Source organism: Gymnoscopelus braueri (genome assembly GCF_963280865.1).
Source record: "Gymnoscopelus braueri genome assembly, chromosome: 12".
Lineage (NCBI taxonomy): Eukaryota > Metazoa > Chordata > Actinopteri > Myctophiformes > Myctophidae > Gymnoscopelus > Gymnoscopelus braueri.
The window spans coordinates 34,589,324-34,608,184 of NC_137614.1; the positions used below are offsets into that span (position 1 = coordinate 34,589,324).

Consider the following 18,861-nt stretch of genomic DNA (forward strand, 5'->3'; position numbering starts at 1 on the left):
TTCCTGGAAGCGTGATACAGAGATGGCACGGCATCGTCAAGCAGGAGAGAGCGTGTGTGCACTACCGGCACAGGAGAGACACGCTGACGGCCACACTTGCGCTGAGCGCCTGGAGGAGAGCCACGGCACTGCGCTCTCTCCACACACACCTCCTTACACACCTGCTGCACGACAGGAGGATGCCCACCACACACACACGACCAGGTTGGCTCCACTCGCCGTCTGTCAGTCATCTCCTTCCGAGCCACGCGGTGCTGTTTGCAATTAATTTGAATGTTTAGCTGAGAATGAGGCAATTTCAAAGGGTGTGGAGTTCAGGATGTAGTGAGTGTGCGAGCCGCATGATGCTTCCCAGCACATAATTAATTAGCCTATTGCATTTGTTAAGTGAACAGCTTGCAGTGCAGCTGGAGTGTCTTGTGTTCCGTCTAGACAATCAGGATCAAATTTCAATCAATATCTGTTAACAGAAAATGACTTTGAAAGTTGTTTGTCTCCTTATAATTAATTATCAGTGTCAAATTATCCATATATTCTCTCTCTCTTTCTCTCTCTTGCTTTCTCTGCCTCCATGTGTGGGCTCCGACACTAGGCTACTGTTTGTAGAATTTTATCATTATTCAGTGTGTAGCCTAGACGCTTACGTAATCACAGTTATAGTTACATTTCTTGGTGGCTCCATCTTCATTAGCAGCAGTACTAATGATGACTAACCGTAACCGGCTAACCGCCTACTCAACTCTGTGTTTTTATACTGTGTGTGTGTGGATGTTGTTGAAGGCCTTATGCAAAGCGGGTGGGTGCGTGTCAATTATAAGCACTAGTCCATACCCGTCCGGGGATATGAGCACCCAAAGTATGTGCAGTTTGAGTTATGTGCTGTGCACAGACAGTATATTAGGGATGGAAAGTGACTTTGTGCGTGGTACCTGCAACAGTTCAAACACTGTTGCAGGTGTTTGAACTGTTGCAGGTCACGTCGCCACATCGTGGACCCACAGCGAACACACACACACCCGCTCATAAACAGTTCCAACACACACACACACGACCTGTCGCGAACCCACAGCGAACACACACACGGCCGGACCCGCACGTTCCCGCATCACATCGCCGCGTCTTGCACCCACAGCGAACACACACACACACGCTCATAAACAGTTCCAACACACACACGCTCGCGAGCCGTCGCGAACACACAGCGAACACACACACACGGCCGGCCGGACCCGTCGCACCTGGATTAGAACATTGCGAGTATGAATCTGCATGCTTGTGGCATGAAGATGATATCCAAAGCGCCCTCCCTCTTATGAAACGCAGTGTGTGTGGACACGGGCCGTAAATGAAAGTCCTTTATAAGTTTGCAGCATTCTCTGTCTAACAGTGCCTGTGCGCAGTTTGCAGTTTGATCATTCATCCCATAGCTTGGGGCGCTATAGAGCACCGAAGTCCTGACGTCACTGCCAGTAGAGGGCGCTTTTCCGCAGATTCGTGACTTTACTCTTTGTGTTGATATCCTCATTGGGGAATCTTAGATCGCTTCATATAAGAACTGTGTTCCAAAAATAAACACACCACCCTGGCGATTTTACTCATATGGATATGAAGCATCGACTGAAGGTGTAAATGTACACATTTACCCAAAGAGTAACACAATATAAACACTAGAAACGAGTCAAACAACCCAAAGACTACATTTCCCATGAACGCGGCTGCTGTAGGGACAGTGATATCAGACCCGGAAGTAGTAGTTCTTAAGACTTTTAAGGCAGAATTCATTCCATTTTTGCCAGAAACAGGCTGTATCAAATATGAATGAATATCATAAACGATGCAGAGCCACCCCCCTGACAAAAACGCCAGGGTGGTGTGCTTATGTTTGGAACACAGTTCTTATATGACGTTATCTAAGATTCCCAAATGGGGATTTCAACACAAAAAATAAAGCCACGAACCCGTGAAACAGCGCCCTCTAGTGGCAGTGACGTCAGACTTCGGTGCTCTATAACCATGGCGACGGCATAAGCATGGCGACTAGCTCCCATAACCCAAACTCAGAATCTCCGGTGTTGACATAAAAGCACTAATAAACAGCTTACATTTTGTTGGAAAAAAACGGCGTCGTCATTTGGTGCATATATGCTAATGCGTAAATGGCCATGTGCAAATTCAGATCAATTGCTCCAGCCATTGAGGAGAACCGGGCAGGACAGACAGATCCTGTCCACAGAGGTTTCCTTAATTATATGTAGGATTTTTATATGTAGGATTAAGTGGAAGCTGTGAAAAAAGCCCCTCAGCCCCCATTGCCCCCTTGGGTGCGGTCAGATCTATTGTTTACATTAAGTACCAGGAATGTTCGGCCTGGAGGCTGTTAGCACCTGAATGAGATTGATGAGACTGTCTAAAATAATGTCTGAACAGGAATGATTTGAATCAACTTTATTGTCACATCACAGGTTTACAGGTGTAAAACAGTGGGTGAAATTAGTTTTTGTGCAAGCTCCATCGTTTTTGTTATTTCCATGAAAAGAAAAGGAAGGAGAAGAGGGGGCAAGGGGGAAGAGAGATAAAAAAAATGAAACAATTTTTTTTTATCTACTTATTTACACATGGAAATGTCACTGTGCATGTGCATTTTGTAACTCTAACTTTTAGTAAATTGCATTACAAAAAAGTGAGTATAAATGTACAGTCTATCGTCAGTTAATATTATGAATACAATTAGCAACAGTGAATATGAGACGGAATATACTGCATATACAATGTCAATCCACCTTAAACAGTAAGCATCTGGGTAATATGTACGACTGTCAACAGATTTGCTTGGTTTCACTGATCATTTCTAACAATTCTAACATGCTGGGTTTTGGGGTATATGGAAACTGCCCTAAAAACAAATTGAAATATCAAGGTTTCTGTGCAATTTGTCAGGGCTGGGCCATTATGAGATGATGATCCAGCATGAGTTTGTTCATCCTACTACTCTGGAGGAGGTCTTCAACTACCTTCAGCTCCAAAGAAGCTTCCACGTCTGGAGGAGGGAGATGCAGATGTTACAAAGGGCCAGGTAAAGCACTGAAAGACGATTACTCTTGTTCTTTTCTATTGTTGACAACCAATAAATCGTTTTACTGGATCAGACAAACAAGTGTTCACCCACATGAAATATTTCAATTAAAAGTTACAACACTTGGCTCCAAGACATGCACCAAAATGTATTACAAACTGCATACACATCCACTTGTCCCAGGAGCTGGACAAACGACAATGTAATAACAGGAAGAGAATATGGTCTGCAACACGTTTTTTTTTCTTTCTCAGCTCCACTTGTTTATTGCTGCTTCAACGTTTCGATCCTGTTGGATCTTCTTCAGGATTTTTAGAATACATTGTTGCGGTCTCTATTCTCTTCCTATCAAAATGTATTGCAACATGTATTACTTTTCTTGACATACACAGTGCCATGCCGTGATATCGGGGCACATATGTAGAAAAGATACTGATCCTAAATGTGTTTAAATACAGTGTTTACTGTTTAGTATTTTGTAATGGTTTATGGACATGGCTAAATCAATAAATGTTTATTTGAATAAAGTAAAGGCCCACGCATGCTACCAAATGAGGTGGTCACCCTATCACCTTTTAGGTGATAGAGAGAGCGCTCTCTATAATAGAGAGAGCTCTCTCTATCACCACCGCGGTGATAAGGTGACCACCGAAAATGGTAGTATGCGCCCCCTTAAATCACCCTATCCTGTCATGTAAAAAAATTATGTATGTTATAGCTGCCAAATGTCATTTCTGGTGTTACTTTGTCCCCTTTCCTCTGTTTCTCTCTCTCTCTCTCTCAGGCTTTACTACATTTCTCACACCAGAAAGTTGGCACGGTCAGCCCTCCAGCAGTGGCACTGTGTAGCCCAGGATGCCCAGGCCTGTCGGGTGCTCAGGTTTCAGGCCAAATTAGCAGCTGGGGGCTGTCTCACCTCCACCTCGTCTTTCATCGACCACAAATCTCCCATCACCATTCAACAGGTCAGAATGTGTAACAATATGATACAATACTGTATGGCACAAGATAATTACAAGTCAGGAACAATACAACAAGAGTACCGTACGTACATCATTATCGGCTCACATCACCCGGGGTTCAGGATACACATTTGATTGGGATGACTATCCCAATCCCAAAATACATATCTATTCTTAATATGTCTTTTCCACTAACTCTAATGTGTATTTTCCTGTTGGGCTCTGCAGGGGGGCAGCCGTGACTGTGAGGATGTGTTGAGATGTGTGTTAGCCCGTATGCTGCACCCCTCCCTCAGCAAGGCCTTCTCCCAGTGGAGAGACTATGTCCAGGCCAATAAGGAGCAACGCTCCCTCACAAGCAAGGTACGGACACAATGCATGGTATGTAGACATACAGTAGTGATTAGTGTTCCCCAAGGCAGTGTCTGAGGTCAAAATTCAGCGACTTGCCACTTAAAGGGATACTTCACTCTCGGGCCGGGGACACATTTAAAAAAAATATTAAAAATAAATGAAAAAAGTTATGGAAAATTCATGGCCCCCTCACGACACGCAGTGTCCTACTAATGTGTGAGGGGGCCATGAATTTTCCATAACTTTTTTCATTTATTTTTAATATTTTTTTTAAATGTGTCCCTGGCCCGAGAGTGAAGTATCCCTTTAAATCATATATATACTTGACCAGAGTCCCCCAGGGCTCTATACTGGGTTCACTAGTATTTCCCTCTACACCAAATCTGTTTGCCGAAAATAGCTGAGCTACAAGCTCACAGCACGTCGCAATGCAATGTATTGTGATTTTGTAGATCTGCCATTTCCCCCTGAATAGGGGCATGTGGCTAAGTTCACAGATTCTTCTTTCAATGATGACGTACAAGATGCATTACCAAAAGGATCAATAAATTGTCAATGAATCTGCGTGAGCAAACATAACAAGGTTTACAGTTGCTCAAGCATCAGCAGTGATTTTTAATTATTGTGGAAGTGTTATTTTAATGGGCCGATAGTCAAATTGGGGGTAAATGAAAGTAAATTACCCTAACACAGACAGCATGATATGTAATGTCTATTAATCTCAATTTTAGTGTTATTTTCGGCATGCTACTAAACTGAGAAGCTCACAATCTGTTTCCACAGTGATGCTGGATTTATGGACTGCAAGCACACATTCTACTTTGATACGTCATATCAGATTATTCAGATGGCCCCATGAATTGCTAGTATGCCTACTGCTTTTCTGCTCCTAGGTTACAGCACAGCTGGCATACAATCACAGACGGGCATTGCTAAATGCCAGCTTCAGCCAGTGGTGCAGACAGACCAACAACTACCAGAATGCCACCAAGCACAGGGTAGGTGCATTACATTTGGTTCTCTCTTTTTAGCTCAAGACCCAAAAGATAAATTAGACGTTTGCCCGGTACCCAAAACCCGGTACCCAAAACCCAAACTAGTGAAAATAGCTGATCTACAAGCTCACAACGCGGTGCGCAGCATCGCGTTGTGAGCTTGTAGATCGGCTATTTTCTTGAAGATCGGCTATTTTCAGTACTTCTTAATTTTTAATTCATGACAAATGTTGAATATTTGGGGATTATTTCAGAAAATATATGTTTGGACATTTCCTCATGACCCATAAAATGTGTCCGTGACCCACAAATGGGTCCCGACCCAGTGTTTGGGAAACTGTAGTGCTCTACGTGTAGCTCCAGTGAATAGATAGCCAACTGACCTTTAAAAAATATATTTGGCCAAAGTGTCTGGCACAGTAGACAAATATAGACCAAAAGGGAAATGCTCCCATTCCATGATTTATTATGACTAGACCGGTGCCCACATCGGCCTACTTGGGAATGATGATGGAAATGCGTGCACGACACGGTTATGCACACGTTGTCAGAGAGTACCCAGGTACATGTCTGTCTGTCTGTGTCCCGTTTATGCTCATATATGGACATTTTTGTATTTAGTGTCAGGCATGCCCAAACTGATTGGAGTCATTCCCTTCTTTATACTTATTTGCCCTCATCAGATGGGGGCAATATTGCGATATACTCTGCAGGCAGGGTGGAACGGATGGAGTAAAGTAAACGTCTGTGTTTTTTTTAATCAGTGGTGGAGCTTTGTATCATTGTTCACTGTGGTAAATGTTACTACGAAAGTAACCTTCATATGTCATCAAAGCCATCATATGTTATTTCCTGGGTGACGCCTCGTGTTTCTCTATTCACAAAATACACAAGGCTGTGTCAAACAGAAAGAGCTGCAGGTCTGTAGTGGGTCATGGGGGATGATGAGCATTCTGTACGAATCTTTAGAACACAATCTTCTGGTTTTGATCATCTTTCAAGCTTCACATTGCTATTAGCATTAATTAGATTAGGATATTCCTAAATTAGGACGCTTCTGTAAATATCTACATTTCCATCTACAGTAGCAAAGATAGGCCAAGAACCCCACTGTTCTTGGGTATGTGTATATATACATCTTTCTTAGCGAGGTAATCGCAAACTTGTGCTAGTTAAAAACAGGTTGTCTTTATAACAGGTTGGCTGTTATAATGCAAATAGCAACTATTTGCATTATAGCAAGTTTATATGGCCCACTTTAAAGTGCTAGTGTTGACTCACAATGAAAACACAACAAGCTAAAGGGTCCTCATTGTTTTACTTGTGTGCTTGATGGGGCCATTGGAGTGGACAGTTATAATGCAAATAACATCAGAATACTGGTAGAGACTCACAATGACGAGAATGAGTTGGACTATTGGGATGGACAATTATAATGTCATTATATAACACTTTGCACATTTACATCATATGCATATACATCAGCAATGCAACACTAGCCTAGTGTTGACTGACTCACAACAGAAAACACACAAATGTCAATTTTAAAGGTAGAATAATTATACTCTAGTTGCTATTACTGCAAAATGTTGTTGTAGTCAATGATGTTTATTGTGCCATTCCGGGGTGGGGGTGGGTTTGGAGGGGAGGGTTGTTTTCTGTCTTTTTGTTTTCCATTGTCTTTTTTCTTGTATTGCTGTATAAAATGTAAAATGGATGGATGTACATTGTACTCTGTCAATAAACAAATCTTTAAAAAAAAAAGAATAATTATACTCTATTCCTAAGAGTGTGTGTGTTCAATAACATGGGTCTCCCTGTCTCTCCAACTCTTTAATAAACAGAAGATACATTTTGCATGTGGGTTACCAATTTAATCCAATCAGGAGAGAGAACCCATTTATCAGCTTCAATCTTATAGTTTTTCAGTTCCAATTTTGTTTGCTATTAGTTTTGTTTAATCACTTCCAATTTCACTTGTTTATCCGGTATCCTGTATGAGTTCTCTCTCCTGGTGGGACACAATTGGTATCCTGACATGATAATGCATTTTCTGCTTACTAATGAGCTGGAGAGACAGGGAGATCCCTGTTACTAAACACACAGAATATAGAGCTATTTAACGTTTATTACCGTTTATACCATATTCTCACTGAAATGACACAGCACAAACTTCAGAAATCCTACAACATGGTACAGTATGCAGTAGATCTTAAAATGGTTTGGTATAGTAGTGTGTATAGTGAGGGCATGTAGGGCATACAGCTAAAACTGTGTTTTCTTGTGAAGTGATTTTATTCCTGATCTTTATTCTGGTCTGTCATGCTGTGTACGATTTAGTTGTCCAGATTACTTATATGAGTTAAAATTAGTATATATATATATATTATATTAAATAAGAAAATATATATTCATTAAAACATGACATGGTTTTCTTATTTAATATATGAAATTCATGAAGAGAGAGAAAGGTCACACACACACACACACACACACACACACACACACACACACACACACACACACACACACACACACACACACACACACACACACACACACACACACACACACACACTTACATTATATAATAATTATGTAAATACAATACATACTGTCATATGTAGTAATACTAACGTCAGTTGTCATGAAGCACAGGACAGATACAGATAGGGGTAAGCTTCAAGAATACAATCCATAAATAATAAGTGGGAGTAAACAGTAAAATGGCCTGCTTTGCTTTACATCAAACTGTCTGCTGTGGGTCCCTGCTCTTTGATATGAGGTGTGGCAAGTTTACAAATACATGGCATCTTTTGTGTTCTTTGTAACTAAACTAAGCAGTTTAGTCTTTTTTTTAATCTTGTGTTTACTGAACACATCCACATGCACATATTCACCATTGCCAACATAAACATACATTGGTCAGAATAATATTCCTTTAGGGCTTTTAATTACATGTACATTTGATTTTCCATTTTTGTGTTAAAATAAACTATATTCCATTTGATACATCACATTGGCTTTACTCTGTGGATCAGACCATGTTAGTTTTCTAAACTTAGTATGCTAAACTTGACCACTCCCATGACAAACCTACAGTATTTGACCATGCATATGATAATGCCAGCTGAAACCTGTTTTTGATTGGCCCAGACAGACAATGCTCTGTCCCTTGCCAGACTCATCTGAGACTATAAATGATTCACCTTCAGTAAGACGGTCACCACTCAGGCAAAATACTGACCTACACGACTTGAACCTGCTGCTGCTGACTCTGTCAACTGAATGGGATTTAGACAGGAATCACGATTCAAAATTGAAATTTAAACTTCAGTGAACATTCTAAAAGGAGGGAGTGTTACTGTCTACTGCTGACTGGCTGATTTCCTTTCCTGTCGTGAGCGTGTGTAGCCTCATCCAGAGACAAATGGCTTCAAATCCATCTATTTCAGGCGAGGATTTTTCCTGTCCAGTGTGTGGTGACTATTCTTCTATTTTGCAGCATAACAGAAATATCCCACATCTAATGGAATGTCCAGTTTGTGTCATCGATGATGCTGCATGGGATCACAGCTGGAACACTTTAAATAAGAAACTGAAGACCTTTAGTAAATTTAAAACAAAATGTGACCAAACAGCAGAACACATAAAGGTCCAGACCCGGAACACAGAGAGGCAGATTAAGGAACAGTTTAAAAAGCTCCACCAGTTTCTACAAGTGGAAGAGGAGGCCAGCATCACTGCACTGAAGGAGGAAGAGCTGCATAAGAGTCGCATGATGAAGGAAAAGATTGATGGTCTCACCAGAGAGATAGCAACCATTTCACACACTATCGAAGCCATAGGTGTGGATGTGATGGCTGGTCAACCCATATCATTCCTGCTGCAGAAATACAAGACTACAACAACACTGCAGGATCCACAGCCAGTTTCAGGAGCACTGATAGATGTGGCCAAACACCTCGGCAACCTGACCTTCAGAGTCTGGGACAAGATGAAGGACATTGCCCCCTATTCTCCTGTTATTCTGGACCCTAACACTGCCCATCCAGGACTCAAACTGTCTGATGATCTGACCAGTGTGAAATGTGGATATGGAGAAGAACAGGCGCTTCCTGACAACCCAGAGAGGTTTAACCCAGAGACTGCCTATGTTGTGGGTTCTGAGAGCTTTAACTCAGGGACTCAGAGCTGGGATGTTGAGGTTGTTGGAGACAACTGGGAACTGGGTGTGTTAGAAGACTCCTATCAGAGGAAGAAGTATGGTCAGAGAGCGGGTCAATTCTGGAGCTTAAGCGTAACTTACCGATACATAAGTGAAATTGATGAATATGAAGCGAACACTGCACAAGGGGCGACCCCCCTCTTAGTGCAGCAGAAACCCCGGAGGATCAGAATCCATTTGGAGTGGAATGAAGGAAAGCTGTCATTCTCTGATCCTGATACTAACACACACATACACACATTCATACACAAGTTCAGAAAACCACTCTTTCCATTCTTTTTCACTGGTCCACCTCGGCGAATATTAAAAGGGTTTGGGTACTTACCACTACCAATCAGTTTAACCCTCAAACAACAGAGTTAGACACAATGATGATAATCATGATGACCGATCACGATAGTTGCCAATGTTATACTCAATATGATCTATATGATTATAGTGATGTTATTGTTATAGTAGTTGGGGTTCAGGGTTGCATTATTACAATAATAATGTTGAGGACTGGTAGCTTTACTCTACGCATGCTATACTTTTAATTCTGATTTGCTGTTCTGCATTAACAAAGAATGGAAAGAAAGACATTTTGTGAAAAGCATAAATACACTCAAAGAGATTGTTTTTAATTGTTCATCGCTGAATTGTTCTTATATTACCTACTTTTGCATAGTAGCTTAAGTTAATGTGTATTGTGATTGCATTCCAAATTTTAGTGTGAGTATAGAAATTTGATCTGACGTTGAGGATTTATACTTTGAAATTGTCATGTAAATATTTTTCTGAACATTTCCTTATCTGCCATTTTTTCACAGCTCATGTAAAATGCTCAGCTAGTGAGCAGGGGAAGCATGACTAATGTTCAATGTTTCTGCTGTTGGTAATTCATGTTTGCTTTTTTGATACTTAAAATAAAGTAACTTGCCAATAGCTGACTTTCTTGTGTAAATCATGTTGAAATTGAAATACAGTGTAAAACAGTGGTTCTCAAACTTTTCATGTCTCCCCGGGACTCAAACTTAGAAAAATACAGTATGACCTGTTTAATAGTGAAAAAATAGTGAAAAAAATAGTGATCGTCCCAAAAATTTGTCCCAACCCATTGTTTGGGACCCACTGGTCTAAAATGCAATCAGTTAAATCAGTTGCAAAGCTGAAGTACTCCCCCTTGTGGTCTAAAAGTTAATATGTGAGCTCCAGAGAAATGGTACACATAACATACACGAAAGACGAGAGAGTGACAATACAGAAAAAAATGTAACTTCCAATTATGCAAGCATAAAGAGTGTAAACTTCTTCTCGCATTCTGTATAAAGCATTTTTAACACACACACACACACACACACACACACACACACACACACACACACACACACACACACACACACACACACACACATACACATCATATACAGTATAATGTAGTATCAGTATTATAGTATAGTATATTATATTCACTCATGCTTAGCTGTTGGGATGAACTGTATAATAAATAGCCTACTGTCAAAGTGTATGGCCCACTTCAAGTGCTAGTGTTACTCACAATGAAAACACAACAAGCCAAGCATTCAATACAATATGAATACAATAGTTCCAACAACAATATACCTTAACTTGGGAAATCCTAAATATTTGTGGGGGGAAAGTAAGCAATCATTTACCTACTTTCTTTTTTTTGGTAGTTACTGCCTGGCATAGTAACTGAAGAAAGCTGTTTCTCCATTTACAAAACACATAAGGCTGTCCTTACTAGTCAGGTGTGTACAGGGTCATGGAGGATGAGGTATCTAGGCATTCTGTACAAAACATCACAGTAAAGAACATAATCTACTGGCTTTAATCATCTTTCAACGTGGCAGTGATATTTGTCACTGCACATACTCCTATGGGCTGTGGCGGCATCTGTCACCAGGGAATGTTGGGCGGGAGGAGTAGGACGGAGGCTGTATGCGTTCTCCTGGTGGGGTCTCCTCACTAGCAGGTGAGCCAGTAGGAACCGCAGTGCCAACACACACTTTTATTATAGACCAATTATTTGTTTACTAACATTGAGACTGGATGCACAGGTGATTGTTTCATGCAATCAATTCTCAACCTGTTGTTTTGGGGTGCAGCCATCGAATGAATTTAAGACGTATTAAAGGTTATTACGTGCCAACCTAAATTAGATTAGTATATTCCGAAATTAGGATGATACATATGATGGTTGAACAATGTGATCTTTACTAAAATTTTGTAGAGCAGTGGTTCTCCAAGTGGGGTCCAGGGACGCCCAGGGGCCCTTAAGGGGGTTCAAGGAGGTCCCAGCATCATTCATGACTCTCTGTTGGTAGCTTGTAGAAAAATGTGAACATTTTGGATTTTTTTACAATTTAACAATTCTTGTATGGCAATTCCTGGCAAAATATTTTCAATTAGCTGTCCGCAGCCAAACACATATACATTTGGGGGTCCTTGACTTGACATGAAAATGTTTGAAAACCACTGTTGTAGAGAATGCCTACAGTGTAGGTATCATCCTCCATAAGCCACTACATACATACACAGAAAAATACAAGAAACGATTAGTGGAGGTGTTAAGACACATTTAACTTCAAGTCATGATGCAAAGGTCCCCTTTGGTATGGAAGTACCTTAGGGCCATAGGAAAATAATTATCCAAAGAGACGAGTTAGATCACCCTTAATTTTTTTTTATAGACGTTTTTAAAAAATGGCCGCCGACAATTAACCACTATTACACCAGACCCCATATCTTTGCTTCTGTTAGAACTATAATAATGATATTGGTGTCAAAGTGTACATTTTTGGGGTTGAGGAATCCAATTAAATAGGTTTCAATGCAACACACCCAAGTCTTCACTAATTGCCATGACAGCGGGGGGTAAAATATGTACATTGTTTTAACAGGGTAACTTACCCCCCCTCCTCTAAAACTTTGATTTACTTTTCCCTTTGGGATGGAAGTACCTTAGGGCACTAAGAAAGAAATGATCCAAAGAGACAAATAAGATCACTCTTCATTTCTGAAATATATGCGTTTTAAAAAATGGCCGCCACCATTTGAAGTAATACAGCAGAACCCATATTTACTTCTGTTAGAGCTATAATGGTAAAAAATTGTGTCAAAGAGTACATTTTTAGGGTCAAGGAATCCAATTAATTAGGTTTCAAGGCAAAACCAATCCCAAATAGTTTTCTTACTACCATGACAATGAGGTTGTCGTGGTAATTTGAGTCTTGCACTTGCAAATAACCAGTTCTGGCAAGTCCCTTGAAATAATTGAAATTTAAGCCATTCATCAAAGGACACAAGGAAGAGGGGGCTCCACTCATCATTTACAGTTGTTGCCTTTTCCAAATATCGCTCATAAGCCTTCATCATGACTACATACAGAGCAGCTACAGACACCTGTTGCATGTACCGGGTTCTGCAGATGTGGTGAACACCAATGAAAGACTGAGCTTTGCCACTAGTTGAAATACCACTATTGGTAAGAGCTGTAGTCCATCGACTGCCATCCATCCAGCCAGTCTCCAGACACACTCCAGAGCATCTTCTTTGTATGCATTGCCCCCAATGTAACTAGGAATGAGTCCTCACCAAGCTCTGTCTGGGGGAACTTCCACTGAAGTTTTTTGGCAAGTGTGAATAGGGGTTGATCAGCTACCATGACTGGTGTCTGACCTGGATTTAGGTAGTTGATTGCTTGAAGGAGGACATTCATTGCATGCCAAGCCAAGCCATATGGGACTGGTAGGAGACTCTATGAACAGTGGAAGTATGTATGATCTGGATGGGGGGGGGCTGAACAACGCTCTGCAATGCTTGCATAATATGCAGCCCATGAGATCCATTCTTCACCCTCAAGGTTGTCTTTCCCCACAAGGTGTCTGACTCTCTCCAACCACTGGGAGCCTTCTTCAAGTATGTTGCTGAGAGGACAAGAGGCTGGCTGAGGATGACTGTTTGTATTAAGGGCAGGAACATCAGTTTGGAGTGAAACATCCAGAGCCATTGTTGTGTAGAAAGCTGGCAAGGAATGTACAGGTTCTTCCCCATATTAGCTGGAACTAGGATGTTACTGAATGCTAATGCATGTCACGTGGAGGGCTGATTTTGCTGTTGTTGATGATGGGTTGTGGTCAATGTTGTCAAAACCACCATTGGTGAAGACACCCTTAATCTGCTCCCACTGATTGATCACTGTACTCAATGTTTTCAAGCAATCATATGATACACACTGTTATATCGTGACTGTGAATAACCACACAGGTGTTGTGAAATAATCCTTTCTACTAAAGTAAACTTCAGCATGATACAATCACAACATTCCTGCTGGTAGCATGCAACTGAACGAAAACATCGCATCCGGGGTACTAGTCTACGTCATGCCCAAGACAACCCCCAGCCCCCAGACAGTGTGTGAATGCCCCTTGCTGGACTGGCTGCTTTCCCAAATTAGCAGTAGTAATAGTAAACTTCACTATATAACATACACATACCTCGCTTATGCATGGTATCTATATGCCAGTATGCAGGTGCAGATTCATTGCCAGATACAGTGAAGCTGATGTTTCCCTTTCTCTTATGTGACAACTAACACTACTGCCACATTTCTTGGATTTGCATTTCACAGAGTTGTAAATGATTTGCTGCCCAATTGATGTATCAAACTGGCACTTCTCTGGTTCAGGGGCTGGCTGGTCAATACCTTATTCATCCAGAAGTATCTTTAGGAACAATCGCAGCAGGGGAGGGATTGAATCAGGAGGCTGTGAAGGAACCTGTAAATTATTGTTTCATCGGAAGATATTCTTCCCGGAGGATTTTAGCTGCTCTGAAGATGATGGAGACCTCAGTAGATGTGTTGCTTTTCATGTCAGGCCACGATCTAGTCGCACTGATCTGATGTCAATATCCTCACAAGGCGTGTGGTGTTACATTTAATAATAATTGATTGACTCAAACAATTCATTGAGGACATGTGCTCTGATGACCTGTGTTGCCTTATTTTCTGTCGTGTCACAGCGGCGGTTTCTGCTTTTCTATAGAGCCTAGTCAGGCATGCACAATGATGCACTGCCTCCATAGCTACCATGTCACCAGCAGCTTGTTTAGCTAACAGACACTTGTCACCCAGCACCTGAGCACATTATTTAACTTTTCGATCCAATCCCAGGTTGGAAGCCCTCCTTAGTTCCTTTCTGTTGCCAACTTCACCACTGAAGAAACACGGTGTGGTTTGTTCACATGAGGATGATGATGGGCATGAGAGTATAACCTGTGCAGTGAACTTGCCACCACTATTCATGCACTGTGTTTTTACTGGGCTCACAGACTCTTCATGTTTTCTTCTTGCTCTGTCCACTTTTTGATCTTTAATGGCACAGCTAACATAAAGAATGTTCTGTATTCAAAGAGAAAGTAATACAAACCTCAAATTGAACCTCAAAGTGTCTCAGATTTTCTGTCACCTCTGATTTAATCAAATTGTCGCAGTCCCTGGTGTTGTGGCAGCAACAGGTGTAACTCTCAGGTGATGGCAGTCAGACATATACACATACAGTCAGACAGACACTAATCTCTCAAGACAGATTCAGAGCTCCGCAGCTACAGTAAATCTGTCGGGAGCTCCTGATACAACGTGTATAGTTAGGAATGTAATGCTGTTTTTTCCTTTTTTTGGCTGGGTTCCTAGATTGGACAGACACACATAGAGCATATGGCATGTGCATAAGAGGTTGTACTTCTTAAAGTTTTTTATAGGGGGAAACATTTAATGTCACCTTGTCACCACTTATTTTGTTGATGAAATGTGCATATTTTACCCCCATTGTGAGGGTAATGAGAAAACTATGTTTTTTTTTTGTCTTGGAACCTATTTAATTGTATTCCTTGGCCCCAGAAATGTACATTTTGACACCAATTTTATCATTATAGCTCTAACAGAAGCAAAGATATGGGCTATGCTGTATTGCTGTAAATGGCGGCGGCCATTTTTTAAAACGCACATACTTTAGAAATTACGTCTTATCTAGTTTGTGTCTTTGGATAATTTATTTCCTATTGTCCTAAGGTACTTCCAAGCCAAAGGGAAAACTAAATTAAAGTTTTAGAGGGGAAATAAATGGAAAGTTACCCTGTTAAAACATTTTTCTAATAAAATGTGCATATTTTACCCCTGTTTTCAATGGCAATAAGAAAATGATTGTTTTTTTTGCCTGGAAACCTATTGAATTGGATTACTTGACATATAGTGGGCAGTATAGTGAGGGCATGTAGGGCATACAGCTAAAACTGTGTTTTCTTGTGAAGTGATTTTATTCCTGATCTTTATTCTGGTCTGTCATGCTGTGTACGATTTAGTTGTCCAGATTACTTATATGAGTTAAAATTAGTATATATATATATATTATATTAAATAAGAAAATATATATTCATTAAAACATGACATGGTTTTCTTATTTAATATATGAAATTCATGAAGAGAGAGAAAGGTCACACACACACACACACACACACACACACACACACACACACACACACACACACACACACACACACACACACACACACTTACATTATATAATAATTATGTAAATACAATACATACTGTCATATGTAGTAATACTAACGTCAGTTGTCATGAAGCACAGGACAGATACAGATAGGGGTAAGCTTCAAGAATACAATCCATAAATAATAAGTGGGAGTAAACAGTAAAATGGCCTGCTTTGCTTTACATCAAACTGTCTGCTGTGGGTCCCTGCTCTTTGATATGAGGTGTGGCAAGTATACAAATACATGGCATCTTTTGTGTTCTTTGTAACTAAACTAAGCAGTTTAGTCTTTTTTTTAATCTTGTGTTTACTGAACACATCCACATGCACATATTCACCATTGCCAACATAAACATACATTGGTCAGAATAATATTCCTTTAGGGCTTTTAATTACATGTACATTTGATTTTCCATTTTTGTGTTAAAATAAACTATATTCCATTTGATACATCACATTGGCTTTACTCTGTGGATCAGACCATGTTAGTTTTCTAAACTTAGTATGCTAAACTTGACCACTCCCATGACAAACCTACAGTATTTGACCATGCATATGATAATGCCAGCTGAAACCTGTTTTTGATTGGCCCAGACAGACAATGCTCTGTCCCTTGCCAGACTCATCTGAGACTATAAATGATTCACCTTCAGTAAGACGGTCACCACTCAGGCAAAATACTGACCTACACGACTTGAACCTGCTGCTGCTGACTCTGTCAACTGAATGGGATTTAGACAGGAATCACGATTCAAAATTGAAATTTAAACTTCAGTGAACATTCTAAAAGGAGGGAGTGTTACTGTCTACTGCTGACTGGCTGATTTCCTTTCCTGTCGTGAGCGTGTGTAGCCTCATCCAGAGACAAATGGCTTCAAATCCATCTATTTCAGGCGAGGATTTTTCCTGTCCAGTGTGTGGTGACTATTCTTCTATTTTGCAGCATAACAGAAATATCCCACATCTAATGGAATGTCCAGTTTGTGTCATCGATGATGCTGCATGGGATCACAGCTGGAACCGTTTAAATAAGAAACTGAAGACCTTTAGTAAATTTAAAACAAAATGTGACCAAACAGCAGAACACATAAAGGTCCAGACCCGGAACACAGAGAGGCAGATTAAGGAACAGTTTAAAAAGCTCCACCAGTTTCTACAAGTGGAAGAGGAGGCCAGCATCACTGCACTGAAGGAGGAAGAGCTGCATAAGAGTCGCATGATGAAGGAAAAGATTGATGGTCTCACCAGAGAGATAGCAACCATTTCACACACTATCGAAGCCATAGGTGTGGATGTGATGGCTGGTCAACCCATATCATTCCTGCTGCAGAAATACAAGACTACAACAACACTGCAGGATCCACAGCCAGTTTCAGGAGCACTGATAGATGTGGCCAAACACCTCGGCAACCTGACCTTCAGAGTCTGGGACAAGATGAAGGACATTGCCCCCTATTCTCCTGTTATTCTGGACCCTAACACTGCCCATCCAGGACTCAAACTGTCTGATGATCTGACCAGTGTGAAATGTGGATATGGAGAAGAACAGGCGCTTCCTGACAACCCAGAGAGGTTTAACCCAGAGACTGCCTATGTTGTGGGTTCTGAGAGCTTTAACTCAGGGACTCAGAGCTGGGATGTTGAGGTTGTTGGAGACAACTGGGAACTGGGTGTGTTAGAAGACTCCTATCAGAGGAAGAAGTATGGTCAGAGAGCGGGTCAATTCTGGAGCTTAAGCGTAACTTACCGATACATAAGTGAAATTGATGAATATGAAGCGAACACTGCACAAGGGGCGACCCCCCTCTTAGTGCAGCAGAAACCCCGGAGGATCAGAATCCATTTGGAGTGGAATGAAGGAAAGCTGTCATTCTCTGATCCTGATACTAACACACACATACACACATTCATACACAAGTTCAGAAAACCACTCTTTCCATTCTTTTTCACTGGTCCACCTCGGCGAATATTAAAAGGGTTTGGGTACTTACCACTACCAATCAGTTTAACCCTCAAACAACAGAGTTAGACACAATGATGATAATCATGATGACCGATCACGATAGTTGCCAATGTTATACTCAATATGATCTATATGATTATAGTGATGTTATTGTTATAGTAGTTGGGGTTCAGGGTTGCATTATTACAATAATAATGTTGAGGACTGGTAGCTTTACTCTACGCATGCTATACTTTTAATTCTGATTTGCTGTTCTGCATTAACAAAGAATGGAAAGAAAGACATTTTGTGAAAAGCATAAATACACTCAAAGAGATTGTTTTTAATTGTTCATCGCTGAATTGTTCTTATATTACCTACTTTTGCATAGTAGCTTAAGTTAATGTGTATTGTGATTGCATTCCAAATTTTAGTGTGAGTATAGAAATTTGATCTGACGTTGAGGATTTATACTTTGAAATTGTCATGTAAATATTTTTCTGAACATTTCCTTATCTGCCATTTTTTCACAGCTCATGTAAAATGCTCAGCTAGTGAGCAGGGGAAGCATGACTAATGTTCAATGTTTCTGCTGTTGGTAATTCATGTTTGCTTTTTTGATACTTAAAATAAAGTAACTTGCCAATAGCTGACTTTCTTGTGTAAATCATGTTGAAATTGAAATACAGTGTAAAACAGTGGTTCTCAAACTTTTCATGTCTCCCCGGGACTCAAACTTAGAAAAATACA

General features: G+C 40.6%; 1 protein-coding gene across 1 annotated transcript in view; it reads left to right on the forward strand.

Annotated features, from left to right (window-relative positions):
* Positions 1-4,303: 4,303 nt before the first annotated feature.
* Positions 4,304-18,861, forward strand: part of LOC308096514 (uncharacterized protein) — a gene marked incomplete at its 3' end in the record, with an annotated part of 71,855 nt that continues 57,297 nt past the window's right edge. The window contains exons 1-2 of the mRNA XM_080443934.1: positions 4,304-4,398; positions 5,283-5,387. Of these exons, the coding sequence (XP_080300060.1) occupies positions 4,312-4,398; positions 5,283-5,387 (192 nt within the window). The 5' untranslated portion in view covers positions 4,304-4,311. The remainder of the gene's footprint in view (positions 4,399-5,282; positions 5,388-18,861) is intronic.